The sequence below is a fragment of the Mesocricetus auratus genome, unplaced genomic scaffold, assembly GCF_017639785.1.
Source record: "Mesocricetus auratus isolate SY011 unplaced genomic scaffold, BCM_Maur_2.0 Super-Scaffold_100047, whole genome shotgun sequence".
Classification (NCBI taxonomy): Eukaryota; Metazoa; Chordata; class Mammalia; order Rodentia; family Cricetidae; genus Mesocricetus; species Mesocricetus auratus.
The window spans coordinates 1,527,587-1,543,977 of NW_024429224.1; the positions used below are offsets into that span (position 1 = coordinate 1,527,587).

Genomic DNA, 16,391 nt, shown 5'->3' on the forward strand with positions numbered 1-16,391 from the left:
AGACGAGGATCAAATAGTTCCACAAGATATTTGCATTTATTGTTAAAAACTAAGTGCTGTGATGAAGTTTTAGATGTGAAAACTGGGTTTCAGGAAATGTGGACTAATTGGAAGAGGTGGCCACTGACCCTGTGCCCTGACAGACGGATGGTTAAGATGAAATCTAAAGAAGAATGGATGGTAACGGGCTAAGGGGAGACCATTGCAAGCATATTTGTATAAACATGTTTTCTTGAGCAGGGTGGGTATATGGGGTGGAGGGTGGTAGAGGAGCGGTCCTTGTCTTTAATCCCAGCATTCTGGAGGCAGGGTGGGTGGATCTCTGTGGCCTCAAGGCCAACGCGGTCTACAGAGCAAGTTCCAGGACAGCCAGGGCTGCACACGGAGAAATCATGTCTTAAACCCCCTATTAGGGTAAAGTTCGAGCGGAACCTTAGCAGATTCCATGACAGGCGAGGGTGACTGAGGATGGGGACAATCATGCCAGGCAGACGGAGCTTAGTGAGAAGTTTTATTAGAAAGGGGAAGCCGGGGAAGGAAAGAGAAAAGAGGTAAAGAGACAGAGAGAGGACAGAGGAGAAGAAGGAGACAGGAGAAGTCCTGTCTGCCCCAGGGGAACAGTGGGAAAGAGAGAGAGGGAAAGGAGAGCGGAGCTCTGTCTTTTAAAGGGGTCCTTTGCACCTAGGTTCAAACTAGTAGTCATGGAACCCTGAGCTGACCAGGGTACTGCCTGAGTACATTCTGTCAAGTGACAGGGACAGGCCAGCATAATGCCTGAATCTTTATACCACCCCCCCCACAAAATATGTCTATGGGTGTTTTGCTTACGTGTGTGTGTGTGTGTGCGCGCGCGCATGCTCCTGGTGCGTGTGAAGGCCAGAAGAGGGTGTTTCACGTCCTAGGACATAGATGATTGTGAGCTACCCTGTGGGTACTGAATATCAAACCCAGATCCTGTGTTAAAACAGCCAGTGTTCTTAACCTCTGAGCCATCTCTTCAGCCCCTTTAATGGCATATTTTGAAAATTTAGGAGCGGGAGAAACTCATGAGGAAATGAAAGATCAGTTTATTTTGTGAAATGAATGTGGTATCAAATGCAATAAAATGGAAAATATTTTATACACAAACTTTTATGTGTTCAAACATATTAGGAATGTATGCTGTATATCAGTACACAGCTGGTTGGAAGGGGTTGCTGGGACAGTGAACAAGCCAGGATGTAGGTTCATAAGTATATGAAACTCCTAAAGAGTAAACAAAGATGTTATTAAAACATTAGTTATTTGGGGGATGAAGAGATGGCTCAGCGCTGCTCTTCCAGAAAACCAGGGTTCAATTCCTAGCACCCACATGGCGGCTCACAACTGTCTGTAGCTCCAGTTCCAGGGCATCTGGCATCCTTAGACACACATACATGCAGGTAAAATACCTGCATGCACATAAAATAAAATAGTTATTAAAATATTAGTTATTTAAAGTGAAGAAAGATGTGGTGGAAGTTGTTGCTGAGAAAGACTAACCTTCGCAGGGTCACACGTGTAGTAAGTGGGCTCGGATTCTTTATGAGTGGGTTAGTATTGGAGCATGCTTAAACTTTCTTAAGTTTCTTCTTTAGTTTTAGTCCTTTACATACTGACCTGAGTGTTCATGTTCCTGAGGTTAGAGACCCAAAGGATTGCTTTATTAAACTTCCACTGTGGCTGGCTGGCTGGTGGTGGTGGTGGTGGTGGCGGCAGCGGCACACCTTTAATCCTAGCACGCCTTTAATCTGGGAGGCAGAGGCAGGTGGATCTCTGAGTTCGAGGCCAGCCTGGTCTACAGACAGCCAGGGTTACACAGAGAAACCCTGTCTCTGAAAAAAAAAACAAAACAAAAACCAACCAACCAAAAAACTTCCACTGAAATTTCCTGGCTTCTGTGCAATTGAAATGTATACCTCAAGCATTCTAGCAATGTGGTTTATTTATAGAATTGTCTTCTGGTTCAAATGCATTGGGCCTGCTTTTTGGTGCTGGATTTTCTCTCAAAAGTTGTTTATTTCTAACCCATTTTAGTTTCCTGTTGCTTTATGGATTGATATTATGACTCACAACAGGAACTCCAGGAAATCTGTCATATACGCTGCAGCCAGATTGAGACTGTCAAATGAAAAAAAACAAAACAAAACCCAAACTAGACATTATTATACAACCATATTTGGATATAAATGTGAGTTGAGCATTGGCTATATTAGGTAGAAACTTAGACTTAGAAATGTCACTCAGAGCCAAACTTTTGTGAACAGTTCTTAAGTAGTATTAGACTGTTAGTTCCATATCTTGGGCAGTGACTTAATCTTTCTGAGCCTCAGTTACAACATCTACAAAATGGGGCTATAGTGCTTTGTGAGCAGCATTATTGACAAGAGTAAATGAACTAATATGAGTAAAGCATGAGTAAAGCAAACAGGCCAGGTCTGCGTTTGTGTAGACTCCACAAGCTGCCTGCTGGTACCCAGCATAACTTGTTAAAAATTCCATCAGGAGAAGTTGTTTGCCTTTGCTTTTCCTTTCCTTTCCTTTTTTTTTTTTTGTGTGTGTGTGTGTTTTTAAAGACGGGGTCTTATTTAGCTTAAGCTAGCCTCTAGTGTGCTGTGTAACTGAGGATGACCTTGAACTCATACTCCTCTTGTGTACACCTCCTAACTGCTATGATTGCAGACATGCCTCACCACAAGTGTCATTATATGCTGCTCTGTTTCTTTTCATTAAAAAGAACTAGTGATAGCGACAATGGTCAGTAATTGATGTGGGGTGCCCTCTCTATGCTGTGAATATGTCTTATTGCCATTGGTGAATAAAGAAGCAAAACCCCAAAATGGATTATGGATGTTTGTCTTTGTTTAGGGGATTTGGTTATAAATTGTTATTGGTCATAGTCAACCTCTTTCTAAAGAGAAAAGGGAGTATACTATAGGAATGATTGGGAAAGGGGATGATGATGATGCTTATTTTGTTTTTTGAGAGAGGTTTTTTTTCTGTGTAGCTTTGGAGCTTGTCCTAGAACTTGCTTTATAGACCAGGCTGGCCCTGAACTCTCGTAGATCCACCTGTCTCTGCCTCCCAAGTGCTGGGATTAAAGGCGTGAGCCACCACCGCCTGGCCAGGGTAGATTATTATGATGGGAAAAAAAGGTAGATTATGAAATCTACTTTAATCCAGAAACAAAAAAACAGCTGTTAATTTTACATATTTTACATTGGTATAGATTTTAGTTTATTGATACAGATTTAAAGTTAACTTTGTTATATTGTATATATATTTCTATTCTTGTTTAAGGCATTGTTTTATACCTCAATTAAAAATGTAATATATAATTAAAATACAGATCAATAGTCATCTAATAGTCAGAATTATAGTCATGTTAGTTAGGTTTTCTAGGTATAAGAAATATATTTTAGATAGGCAATCTTAAAACACTTCAAAGACCTACAGAATATAGCATTTAAATGTTTTAAAAACTTAGACTTTTCTCAATAATGAGTCATGTCTGCTTCTGGCAGCACCAATCTACTTCAAAGAAGATGATGGGCACCAAAGAAAACTCCATATGGAGTTTACTTTCTTTGTGGTAAAAGTTAGCCACTGAGCCAAAAAGATGCCCTCACCTCAGCTGTCGACAGTGGGTCAAGAGGGACAAGCTGGACACAAAAGAAAGGACTGCCGAACTTTGCCAAGACAAGTTAGGGCAGCCCCTCAAAAAATCCTGCTTCACAGATAAGTGTCAGATACGGTAGACCTACTGTAGGCTGAAGATGGATGCCCCAGTGTTAGGGGAACTTTGGGGAACTGTCCAGGCAGTCTGATGTCCCTGTCATTAGGTAACATTTCACCCTTCTGGGGTCTTTGATATAGTTGGAAGACTAGATAGTTACAGTTTTCTTTAATTGTGACGAAAGATAAATTAGATACAACACTTTAGACTCACAAAGATAAGATAGATGATAGAGTACCTAATTTTGCCAAATACAAATAGACTAAGTATTATAACTATAATTCTTGCTTGATACCTGTTTTGTTATATGTAATTTTACAGTGTTAAAACCTTTATTTTTAATTAGACAGAAAAGGGGAGATGATGTGGAATGCACTTCTGTAAGTTGTTTTATTACCATTAGTTAATAAAGAAGCTGTCTTGGCTAATGGCTAGGCAAAATAGAGCCAGGCAAGAAATCCAAGCAGATATGGAGAGAAGAAAGGAAGAGTTGGGGAGATGCCATATAGCCTCTGTAGAAGTAATATACCAGGACATTGCCAGGAAACCACAGCTATGTGGTGATAGACAGATTAATAAAACTTAATTAATTTAATTGTGAGAAGTAGTCAGTAATATGCCTCAGCCATTGGCTGAATAGTCATAGTTAATATTAAGCCTGTGAGTATTTATTTGGGAACTGGCAGCCATGAGAGAAACCTCCATTTACAAATAATAGTCACAGGTCTTAAGCAGTTAGTGTGTACCAGGTACCATGCTGGATGTTTTATATGTATTTCATTTATTATTATTATTATTATTATTATTATTATTATTATTATTATCTTTTTTTTTTTTTGAGACAGGGTTTCTCTGTATTGCTTTGGAGCCTGTCCTGGAACTTGCTTTGTAGATCAGGCTGGCTTCGAACTCACAGAGATCTGCCTGCCTGCCTCTGCCTGGGATTAAAGGTGTGTGACACCAACACCCAGCTATGTAGTTTGTTTTTAAATGAGGCTTATCTTTCTCATTAATAAGGAAAAGGTGAATTACCCCTGGCAGATATTTGCATCCATATCAGACTCCATCTAGGCCATTTTACACAGCAGTCCTGATGTATGTGCAAGTATCCTTACCTCTAGCATGGAAGTCCTTGAAATGAAAACTGATAGCAATCAATAAGTATTATTTTTTTGTATCCCTATTATCTATCTAGTAGTCACCATGCCAAGTGTTTTACCTGCCTATTTTTACTGGTTTACTTCACGATTCACAGATGGAAGAAATAAGTACCAGTTCCATTTTACAGAAGAGAAGATGGAGATACAGTAATTCTTATTTAGTCATTGGTGGAGCTGGGATTGGATTTTATGCCTTTGGGCTGCAGAATACCTGCTCTTGTTTATTCTGTTATGCTGTAGCATCATTTTAGCAGTTTTTTTTAATGATTTTGATATGATTTTCAAAGATAGTTTTCCCAGACACTTGATACTAATTGTTCTTAATTTTTAGATAAGTAATAACCAGATTCTTGGTAGCAGCTCTTTAGTGTGATGTTTGTTGACCAGGACTGTGTTCTGTCAGAGGAAGCAATAGCATCCTTGTATGGTCAAAGACCTCAGAAGTGCGTATAACTTGTGTTAACTCAATGGATGTTGGCATTTCCTAGTTTTCAACCGTGAAAGACCTCAAACCTCAATCATGCTTCAGTCTCAAATTAAAGTGCATTCTAATTGGTAATCAGTGCATAAGGAACCAAAGAAAATTTTAATTAAATGCTGCTGTGTAAAATTTCTAGTCATTTTATGCCTATTAAAATGTTTTTCTTACTTAAAACCCCCTTGTAGCACTCTGCCCTTCCTCTTTAAACTTTATCAAGATTTTGTGCTTTTGCTCATATAAGGGCTTAATTAGCATCATCACAGATTTAGGCTGCTGCACATTTGCTTAACAGGCATTTAGATGCACTGAAAGAACTCTGCAGATTGGGTGGGTCCCTTAAGGGGACCCTTAGGTCTCTGAGCCTCAGTTTCTTCACTGTGTGAAATGAGGATAATAGTTCTTCCTGAGGCTGTTTGTTGGGAGGTGGCTTAAAGATAATGTATGTAAAGTGCCCAGTTCATGACTCAGGCAGAGGAATTGCTTGGTGGTTGATATGCATTAGTTTCGGAAGTTGCTGTGGTTTTTCTTTTGCTGAGAGCTTTTGTCTTATTCTTCTTAGTGGCTGTTCCTGGCTTCTCTCACATCATGGCCTTAGGAGTAAGGTGCCTCCGCCTGCTGCACCCTGCCCTCTGCACTTACCGTGCTACTTTGACCAGACCTGTCTCAGAAATTTCCATGAAGCCCGTTGGTGGACGACGACATGACCACAGGCAATACTTAGCCTACCCAGTCGTGCCAGTTCGCCAGTTTGCAACCAAGAAAGCCAAAGGTAGGTGAGTTCCTTCCCCTCTCAGTCCTTTCTTACATTTGCGGAGACCTCAGAGATGTATGGAGCCCTTCCTGATTCTCAGACGTTCACACACCACTGTGTTGGAACCTAGAGCTTGTTTTATTATCATTATACCTCATTTGTTTTCTTGGCGGCACAGAAAATGCCTACATTATTTGATTTAGATGCAGAACTAGAGGTAAAAGTATCAAGCCTATTGGAGTGCTTGTGGCAGGGATCAACATATACTCGTTCTTTAGGAAGATTCAGATTGGGGGTATAATTAAAGCCAGAAGGGTTTTGGGTGACAGGGCATTAAAGCCACGGGCTTAGATGGATGATCTTAATGACTTATGTCATCCAAGAATGAGATTTTGATGTACCGCAGGTCTTAGCTTAAATGCCACTTCCTCTGGGATGCCTTCTTTGGCCTGAGACTGGGTCAGGTCCTCTGTTACATGCACTGATGTACACTGTTATTTTACTTTTGACACACTTAGAACTGCAGTAATTAATTAATCAGTTGTAAAGTCGATTATTGTTTGTTAGCCGCCTGCCATATTGATCTGATGAAGATCAGTTTCTTTCTTTGTTGTTAAGCACTCTCCAGGGCTGTATATATACTGTGTATTTTCAGAAACTTTGTTGGATGAATGGATGACAGAGGCCTGCTGTTTGCAGTGGGTCAGGTGATCTACCGTCAAGGATAGTGCTAGAATGTGCTGTTGAGTATTTACCCTTGTACCTTCCTCTTCTGCTTTTTCACAGATCTGCTTTTGTTGAAAGGAGAAATAACATGTTGCTAAAAGAAAATTAATGCTTAGAAGATTTACCTTGTTAAGTTAATGTTTGATTTGTATGTTATTTTTAAAATTTTCTAGTCCAATTCTTACCATTATCCATTAAAAACAATTATAATTTTCCAGTGAAGAAACCCTTACAGTTATCTAATGAATACAGATTTTAACATGTTGCAAATACAGAAGCCAGGGTATATACTGTAGAAAAAAAAATTGCCCATGGCCTCCTCCAGGTCGAGGAAGAACAGGAAACCTGGGGGGTTCTGCTCAGTATGGCCTGCAGGCAGTGTCTTTATTTGTTTTCATTCTCTTGGATTCCTTGGAGTCCTTCTGCAATAGGGATACTATGCTGTATTGTTTGTGCTACAGGGGGTTATGTCTGTGAACGTGGTCGTTTTCAGTTCTTTTCTTTGTGCTTCGTATCTTTTTCAAGGACTCTTTTCTATCCCAAAGTAATTTCTTTCTTTCTTTCTTTCTTTCTTTTTTTTTTTTTTTTTTTTTTTTTTTTTTGGTTTTACGAGACAGGGTTTCTCTGTTTTGGAAGCTGTCGGTCCAGCCTGGCCTCGAACTCGCAGAGATCCGCCTGCCTCTGCCTCCCGAGTGCTGGGATTAAAGGCGTGCACCACCAACGCCCGGCTCCAAAGTAATTTATTTCTGAATGTTGTGTGAATTAATAATTTTAACTGTAAACCTGGCTGTGGTGGCTCACACCTGTAATCCCAGTGCTTGAGAGGCTGAGGCAGGAGGATTACTGACACTTGGAGGTGATCCTGGGCTATGTAGTGAATTCCAAGACACCCTAGTCTGCAAGGTGAGACTTTGTCTCAAAAAACAGACTAAAGCTCAGTTTAAGTTTCCTTTTCATATGAACTGTAAGCTGTGTTGACAGCTCTTTGTCATTCAGTTGGTGCTAACCCCTGTGTGTACTCACACCTCCTTACAACCCCTGTGTGTACTCACACCTCCTTACAACCCCTGTGTGTACTCACACCTCCTTACAACCCCTGTGTGAGTCACACCTCCTTACAACCCCTGTGTGTGCTCACACCTCCTTACAACCCCTGTGTGTGCTCACACCTCCTTACAACCCCTGTGTGTACTCACACCTCCTTACAACCCCTGTGTGAGTCACACCTCCTTACAACCCCTGTGTGTGCTCACACCTCCTTACAACCCCTGTGTGTACTCACACCTCCTTACAACCCCTGTGTGAGTCACACCTCCTTACAACCCCTGTGTGTGCTCACACCTCCTTACAACCCCTGTGTGTGCTCACACCTCCTTACAACCCCTGTGTGTACTCACACCTCCTTACAACCCCTGTGTGAGTCACACCTCCTTACAACCCCTGTGTGTGCTCACACCTCCTTACAACCCCTGTGTGTACTCACACCTCCTTACAACCCCTGTGTGAGTCACACCTCCTTACAACCCCTGTGTGTACTCACACCTCCTTACAACCCCTGTGTGTACTCACACCTCCTTACAACCCCTGTGTGTGCTCACACCTCCTTACAACCCCTGTGTGAGTCACACCTCCTTACAACCCCTGTGTGTGTCACACCTCCTTACAACCCCTGTGTGTGAGTCACACCTCCTTACAACCCCTGTGTGTGAGTCACACCTCCTTACAACCCCTGAGTGTGCTCACACCTCCTTACAACCCCTGTGTGTACTCACACTCCTTACAACCCCTGTGTGTACTCACACCTCCTTACAACCCCTGTGTGTACTCACACCTCCTTACAACCCCTGTGTGTGCTCACACCTCCTTACAACCCCTGTGTGTGCTCACACCTCCTTACAACCCCTGTGTGTGAGTCACACCTCCTTACAACCCCTGTGTGAGTCACACCTGCTTACAGCCCCTGTGTGTGCTCACACCTCCTTACAACCCCTGTGGGTACGTCACACCTCCTTATCAACCCTTGTGTTGTACGTCACACCTCCTTACTAGTTTTGTTGAACTGCTGTTTCCGAAGTTGCCCTTACTTCCAGAATCAGTCATAAAGTCTTGTGTGCACTGCTGCAAATTTTTACCTTTTAATGTTATAATCATAATTTATTTTGAGGTATATTAGATACAGAAAGTATATACCTACATTGTTAAGTGGTTGGCTCAGTGGAGTTTTAGAAAGTGCATACAATCATGTATCTATCTCCCAGATCAAAAAATAAAATGTATGGGGCTGGAGGCATGGCTTAGCTGTTAAGAGCACTGGTTGCTTTTCCAGACGTCTGGGATTTGATCTCCAGCAACCACATGGTGACTCGTAACTGTCTGTAACTACAATTCCAGTGGACTCAAGACCCTCATCTGGTTTCCCTGGGCACTAGGCCCACATGTGGTGTACAGACATAGATGTAGGTAGACACTTACACACATAAAATACTAAAAATAAAATTCAAAGACATAAAATGTAACATGTCATGGTGTCATTTGGGAGTCAAAGGCAGGAGGTTCACTGCAGGTTTAAGGCTGTAATAAATTCTACTCCAACCATACTTACATATTAATACACTGTTTCAAAATAGCAATCACAAAATAACAAGCAAATAAAAACAGAAACAAAAAGAAAGTAAAAGAAGAATACTGTATATTCTAGAAGCTTCCCAGGAGTCAGCCTTAACACCATAGATTAGTTTAATCCTTTTTGAACTCTATTTCTGGCTTTGTGAGATATTTATGTGTTGTACCTGCAACAGTTGCTGTGTGCTTTGATTTTTAAATAGTGTCTCAAATGTGCTGCTACTGCAGTTTGTGTCTATCCTGTGGTAGCATCTGGGTCACTTGCAGTTTGGAGCTACAATAACAGTATCATTATAATGTAAACATTCTTGTACTTGTGTTTTGGTGCATATGTATGCACATTCATTCCCATTCCTCCTCTTCTCCTTTCCATGGCACTGCCTAGGACTCTGGTCTAATTTGAGTATGATTGGTGAAAATGAGCATCCACTTCTCATATGTTGATGTAAAGAATGTTTCCTTTATCTTTTTCATAGTATCTTTTAAGTAAATATATCTAATCCTTGAGCTTTTTAGAAAGGCACTAGCGTCTAATCAAATGATAGACTGTGTTTATTGAGGCGATTCTACCTCCTCCTCTAATTTTGCAGTTCAGGGCCTGGCATGTGCTAAGCATGGTCTATACTCTGTGCAGATCCTCAGTACTCCCTGCCTTTAATCTATTAGCAGAATAACTCAAATCAGTAGCTTTTCTGGGATCAAATCATTTTTGCATTTTTGATAAGAGCCCTGCTTGTTTTGGTAATTTGTGTGTATCTTGCTTGATAAATAATCTGTGTATTCACTGCTAGATTTATCAAGCTTGTATATAGGATTAAGTATTACTCTCTTTAGTCTGTGTTTGCATGATGGGGTTCAGGGGAGGGAACAGGAGGAGAGAAAGGAGAGGAAACTATGGTCAGTATGTAAAATAAGTGAAAAAATGCTAATTAAATAAAAAAATTAGACTGGATGTAATTCCACATACTGAAGGACTTAACTCTTTTTGCTGCCCTTATTAGGTCTTGCTGTAGTTTATATTAGATGAGTGCATATCTCTTATAATAGGATGTAATAGTTAAAGGGCTACACAGATAGACCCTGTCTCAAAAACAAAACAAAAGATTAAAATTTTTACTGGTTTAGTACTCTTACATGTTCTCTTTCATCTTTCATATCATCATCATTTTTTCAAGACGTTTATCAGTGTTGCAAGCTTTAAAAGTTCTTTTTCTTTTTTGTTTGTCTGTTTTTCTGGTTAGCCCTGGCTGTCCTGGAGCTCACGCTTTAGACCAGGCTGGTTTTGAACTCACAGAAATCCGCCTGCCTCTTCTTCCTGAGTGCTGGGATTAAAGACATGTGCCACCTTTGCCTGGCTAAAAAAGTCTTTTAATGTTATGAGTCTCTTATTTTGTTGATAATAATATTTATTGTGTTTTCTTATTCTTTTTTGAAACAAGGTCTCAACTTGTAGCTCTGGCCAGCCTGGAATGTGCTGCTTAGGTCAGGCTGGCCTTGAATTCACAGATGTCATGGCTTCCTGAGTGATAGGATTACAAGTAGCTTGTACTTAAGATCACATTTCCATTTACTTAACTTTTTATTTGCTTTGCTCATCAGTTACCAAAAAAGATGTGTTAAAAATCTCCTGGTATGATTGTAGATTGAACAGTTTCCCTTCTCTGATTTTGAAGTTACTTTATGGATATATATATTTAAACCCAGAATTGTTATATATATTCTGATATTATTTTGAAGTAGCCCTGATTTCTAATAATGCATTGTCTTAAAATGTTTTACTTGCTATTAATAAAACTGACTTTATTTTCATTAATATTTTTCAGGTTTATAAAGTTTTCCCTATCCATTTACCCTGTGATTTCATATTTTTATAAATTTTCTTGTATATTTTATGTGATTAAGTTAAAGTTTTACTGAGAACCTTGAACTTTTAGCTAGTCATTTTGGTTCATTCCTGTTTATCTTATTTGTTGAGTATTTACATTTTAATTTTGTTCTGTACTTTTTTGTGGCTTTCTTAGCTTTTTCTTCCTTTCTATTAAGTTAATCGGGTTTCTTTATTCTGTTTTCATCTCTGCTGATTTGTAAGCTCTGTGTGTGTATACCATCTGTCTTTACTTAGATAGTTAGTTACCCTTAACTTTTTTTTAACCTTTTTCATAGAAATAAACTACAACTTGCTAATTTTTACAAACTGAAATCACCAGTAGTAATTAACTGTACCCGTCAATCAAGAACTGGTGTGTGTGTATGGGGCATGCCTGTACTCTTAGCCCTCAGGAGGCTGAAGCAGACAGACAGACAGACAGACATAGCTGAGGATGCAGATCAGTGGTGGGACACTCAGGTCCTGGCTTTTCACCCACGTCTAGAGTGTGCCACCCTCTCCCTGTGCCCCTTAACAGGTAATTATTATTCAGATGTCTGGTGGCATGGGCTAGTTTTATCTATTATACTGTTCTAATATGTGGCTTTTTAATTTTTACCGTAGTATGTATTTTTGTGTTTTGCCTCTTTGTTCAACAGTAATTTTGGTACCTTATGGATAAATCGGTGTTTTCTTTCCAGCTTTTAAAATATTCTGTATGTTTTTGGTTTTCTTTACTTACACTCTGCCAAGACCTGGATTTGCTTCTGATGTCCTGCTCGTAATGGATTTTTCTGAGTTGACATCTTTTATTAGTTTCAAACATTCTAAGCCCTTAGCTTGGTTGCTCAGAAGCAGTGGGGGCTTCAAGCACAATGGCGACTTGAACAAACCTTTGAGAAAACTTTCTTTGCTTCTTGTTTGTTGGTTACTTTGGGCAAAATATTTAAATGGCCTGCACCTGAAGTTCTCATTTTCTTTCCTCAGAATTATCTTGAATATCAAATGGGACAGCATATTTGAAATTGCTTTGCAAATGAGGATGTGAATCACAGATAGTGTAGAGTCAAGCCAGCCATAGTTAATAAAAATTGCCGAATGGATTTTAATAATATTTTCTTAAACATTTAGTGAATAATCTTCATTACTCAGATACTATTTATTTCCATCTTTTTTCTTCTTTCCCACCCCCATGTAGAAATATAAGAGTATTTGTGTCACATGTACATTTTAGAATGTATGTGAAAAAACCCTGATGGTTTAAACATGAAATCAGATTCCATCTATCCTCCAGCACTGTTGGTTTTCTAAAACACAAGCAAGTGTGCTCTGACAGATAGGATTTAATATCTCTACATTTCTTTTTGTCTTGGTCGGCCATACAATGCCAAGCATAACTTCATCTTAGTGTGCATTTGAAGCTGAGTTAATATATTTCATTTCTCTCCATTAGATTTGTGGAGATTGTCTTATGGAAAGTTCATGGGCTTAAAATTAGACAGATGTGGGACCAAATATTGACTTGACCATTTCCTGACCTGTGACATTAGGCAAGTCACTTTACCTTTCTTGTCTTCCATTTTTCTGAAAAATAAGGTATTAATTTACTTCTGGATTCCCTGGTATATGTAGAGTACTCTTTTGGGTGTGTGACTTCCTTTGTATTCCTGTAGCAGCCTTATAACACAGATTGTATTAGTCCTCTTTTACAAGTAGACTTGCCCGAGGCCATAAAGCCAGTGTGCACCCGAGCAGGTGTAACCCGAGTGTCTGATATAAGGCCTTTGCTAATGGCTAAGGCTTCAGCACAGACCTGGGAGCTGGCTGACACTCTATAGATGTGAGCTCTTGTGGAGGGCAGAGATGCTTTTATTAATCTCTAGCACTTAACAGTTTGCCCTGTACGCAGTAGCACTTTTTAAAAACGCCAATGCTTATTATTCCTGTGTATGCTTCTATTCTTCTGTTCACTGAGTGTTCACTTTTTAGCTAAAGGGAAAGGACAGCCCCAGGCCAGAGTGAACATTAACACAGCCTTGGTTGAGGATATAATCAGCTTGGAAGAGGTGGGTGAAGAAATGAGATCTGTGATGGACGCCCTCAAGGATAATTTCAATAAGACTCTCAACATAAGGACTGCACCAGGTCAGTGGCTAAACCAATGTTCTAGGGAGTGTTCCAGCGGGAAAGACCGTGGGCCTGTGACCCTGTCAGTCCCTGCTTTGGCGTGACTAACTGGTGTTTATGAGCAGTTACTTTTCTGTAACTAGGAGTTTCCTTGTCCACGTCTTGCTGTTTGGCTTAGGGGCTGTAGACTGTGGATGGTTCTGGAACAGTGCTGCCTGTGTCCATTCCGCACCTGTCCTGTGGAGTAGCATTGTGTTAGGCCATAGAAGTAGTGTAGCAGTGAGCGAGGTCTGTCATGATCAGGGCCTTTGGAATTACACTCTCAAAAAGCAGTATTCTTGTTGGTCCTTAGTCCGCATTTTCTACTTTGTCCTATTTGGCAGTTCTTATCCTGCACTGAAGGCCAAATTCTGCAGACTTGCCCACCTGAGGCCTTTCTGTGCCCGTGAGCTTGACCAGGAAGATTCCGTTTAGGTTAATAGCTTCCTGAAAGTGGCTTTTCTAAGTGGGAAATGTCAGAGCTGTCTGGGAGAACTGTTTGCAGATGTGATGGAGAAGTGGGTTGTCGGCTAATGGTACAAGCAGGCAGGAAAAATACAATTGCAGTTAAATTGGCCTTTTGCAAATTGTCATCATCCTATAGTTAAGCCTGGGACCCCCTGTGACGGTATGTGCAGGAGCTTTGGCCTTTCCTACTCGTGCTTTCACTGGGGAGGTTTGTAAGAAAAATAGAAGGTATTTCGTGAACTTGCTTGTGAAAAGTACTCACTTCATTATAAAAGTGATCAGAGCCATGTTGAGTTCAGAGATGCGATCTGGCGTGAGACTAGAAGGAGTTCCTGGCATTTGTTAACCTTTGTGCTGGAGTGTTTCTGCCTTTGCTGACAGTAAAGCGTGCCATTCAATCGTTCCCAACTGTTTACGTTAAGCTTGCTTATTATTTTAGGTATGAAACTGATAAAGTGCTCTGTCTCCCCTGTGCTTTCTGCCTGTTAACATTCTGCAGCCGAAACCAGAGAGCAGCTTGAGAGAAGCCCGGGGAGAAATGTGATACTTAGAATGAGCCGGCTAGTTCCACTCTTGTTGAACTTAAGAAGACGATGGGTTTGGAAAGAGGGTGGAAGTGTAATTTGTTAACTGTTAACCTCTGAGAAAGTGAGGGGCAGGGGTGAACTTGAGGGAGATTTCCACTGGGGACAGATTGAGGGGAGAGGGTTTGATGCCTTGTGTCCATAAGGATTGAGGGATAGGAGCCACCACAGCTGCGTGCTAAGATGCCCATTTGGGGACCTCTGTGGCAGAGTTTCTTCCAGCTAGTCAGGGAGGCTGGACTAAGATCCATCCTCAGCAGACTTCCCCCTGGAATCTCCTCTTTCCCTCTTTTCTTTGGGTTAAGTTTGTGTAATGGTCTGTGTAGAATTTGAGGCTGTGAAGAAACTGGGTAAAATAAGCTATACTGGCCTGTGCTCTCTGCTAGACAGGCTCTTCCCTGTCATCTCTCACTGCTACCTGGACCAGCCACACATTTTCTCTTTGCTTCCTCCTGCTGTCTGTCTCAGAGACAGCTGGCTTCTGTCTGCACTCGTCGAGGTGCAGGCTTCCCCTTTGTCCTTCATGCCTCGTTCCTTTGCTTGCCACAGTGGTCCTGCGCACTCTGTGCACATGGAGAGGGAAGGTCTGGTTCCTAATGTTCAGGAACTTAGGACCTCGTCTGAAAGGGCAGACAAGTAAACCACTGTGTATAAAACCATGCAACAGCAGAACGGTGAAGACACAGCTTTGGAGATGGCCATGCCTGGACTTGGATTTAAGTTCTATTATTAAGAGCTATTGTGATATTAGGCAAATCATTCTGTTTACCTCAGTCTCCTCATCTGTAAAATGGCAACAGTAGTAATCATCTTAAGATAACGAAAGCAACTAATATTAAAAGTATTAGTGCAGGATCTTTGCTTATGAGACATATTCAGTCACTTAAGGCTGCCATCATTGTTGTTGAAACATGCTTAGGATACTTGAGGGCTCGTAAGAAGGGCCTGTAATATAGCAGAGGAGTCAGGCAAGCCTCCTGACATTAGACACCACTACATCGAGAATTTGAAGAAGGAGCAAGCATTACCCCAGTAAAGAAGTGTATTCCCAGTGAGGGATGCTTTCTCAATTTGGACACTTTGCCCTTCCCAGAGCAAAATGACAGTCTCTAGAGATCTCCCCATGGAGGGCCTTACCCTCCCTGGGGAATGGAGTGGGGATTGGGTGGGGGGCTGGAGGGGTTGGGGGGAGGGAGTGGGCGTGAAGGAAAGGGAGAGGGAGACGGAGCTGGGACTGACATGGGAAGCAAGCTTGTTTCTAATTTAAATATAAGTATAAAAAAAGAAGTCTATTCCTACTGTGTGATTACTTGCATAGTGAGTCTCAGGCCTGTCAAAGCTACACAGTGAGACCTGTTTAAAAAGAACAAAAATGCATTGAGAAAAAAGTTATATACTAGAATTTTGTAGCAATCATCCTACCTGGATACTAGGGTTATGAGAATGAATCAATTGACCCAGCTCCAGATATATTTATTCAAGAGAAAAATTATAAATGAATCTAAAATACTATGAAGCTTGATCTATTGATATATGGAAGCGTGAAACTAAAATTTTAAGTATTTAGAGTTAATTTTTTGTTGTTGCTGTTGTTTGTTTTTTGTGATTATAGTTAATTTTAAAAGATAAGAAAACTTTAGAAAATTTATGAAGTGATTCAGTCAACTAATTTATGTCAGTCAGTGCTGAGTTTGTAGATCACTTGGGTGATGTGGTCATTTAAAAATTATTAGCCAGCCAGTGAACATGGTAGATAGTTCCAGTTTTGTCTTTCAAGTCCTTTGACTATTGATCTATAATTCTTTTCTTTTT

At 40.6% G+C, this 16,391-nt stretch overlaps 1 protein-coding gene across 5 annotated transcripts in view; it reads left to right on the forward strand.

Moving 5' to 3' along the window:
• Mrrf (mitochondrial ribosome recycling factor) overlaps nucleotides 1-16,391 on the forward strand; it is a 66,246-nt gene that overhangs the window by 1,718 nt on the left and 48,137 nt on the right. For 4 of the 5 annotated variants that reach the window (XM_040735720.1, XM_005082110.4, XM_040735721.1 and 1 more), the window contains exons 2-3: nucleotides 5,955-6,164; nucleotides 13,351-13,506. In XM_040735720.1, the coding sequence (XP_040591654.1) occupies nucleotides 5,981-6,164; nucleotides 13,351-13,506 (340 nt within the window). In that variant the 5' untranslated portion in view covers nucleotides 5,955-5,980. The remainder of the gene's footprint in view (nucleotides 1-5,954; nucleotides 6,165-13,350; nucleotides 13,507-16,391) is intronic. The other variant, XM_013122039.3, reaches the window with a different exon arrangement.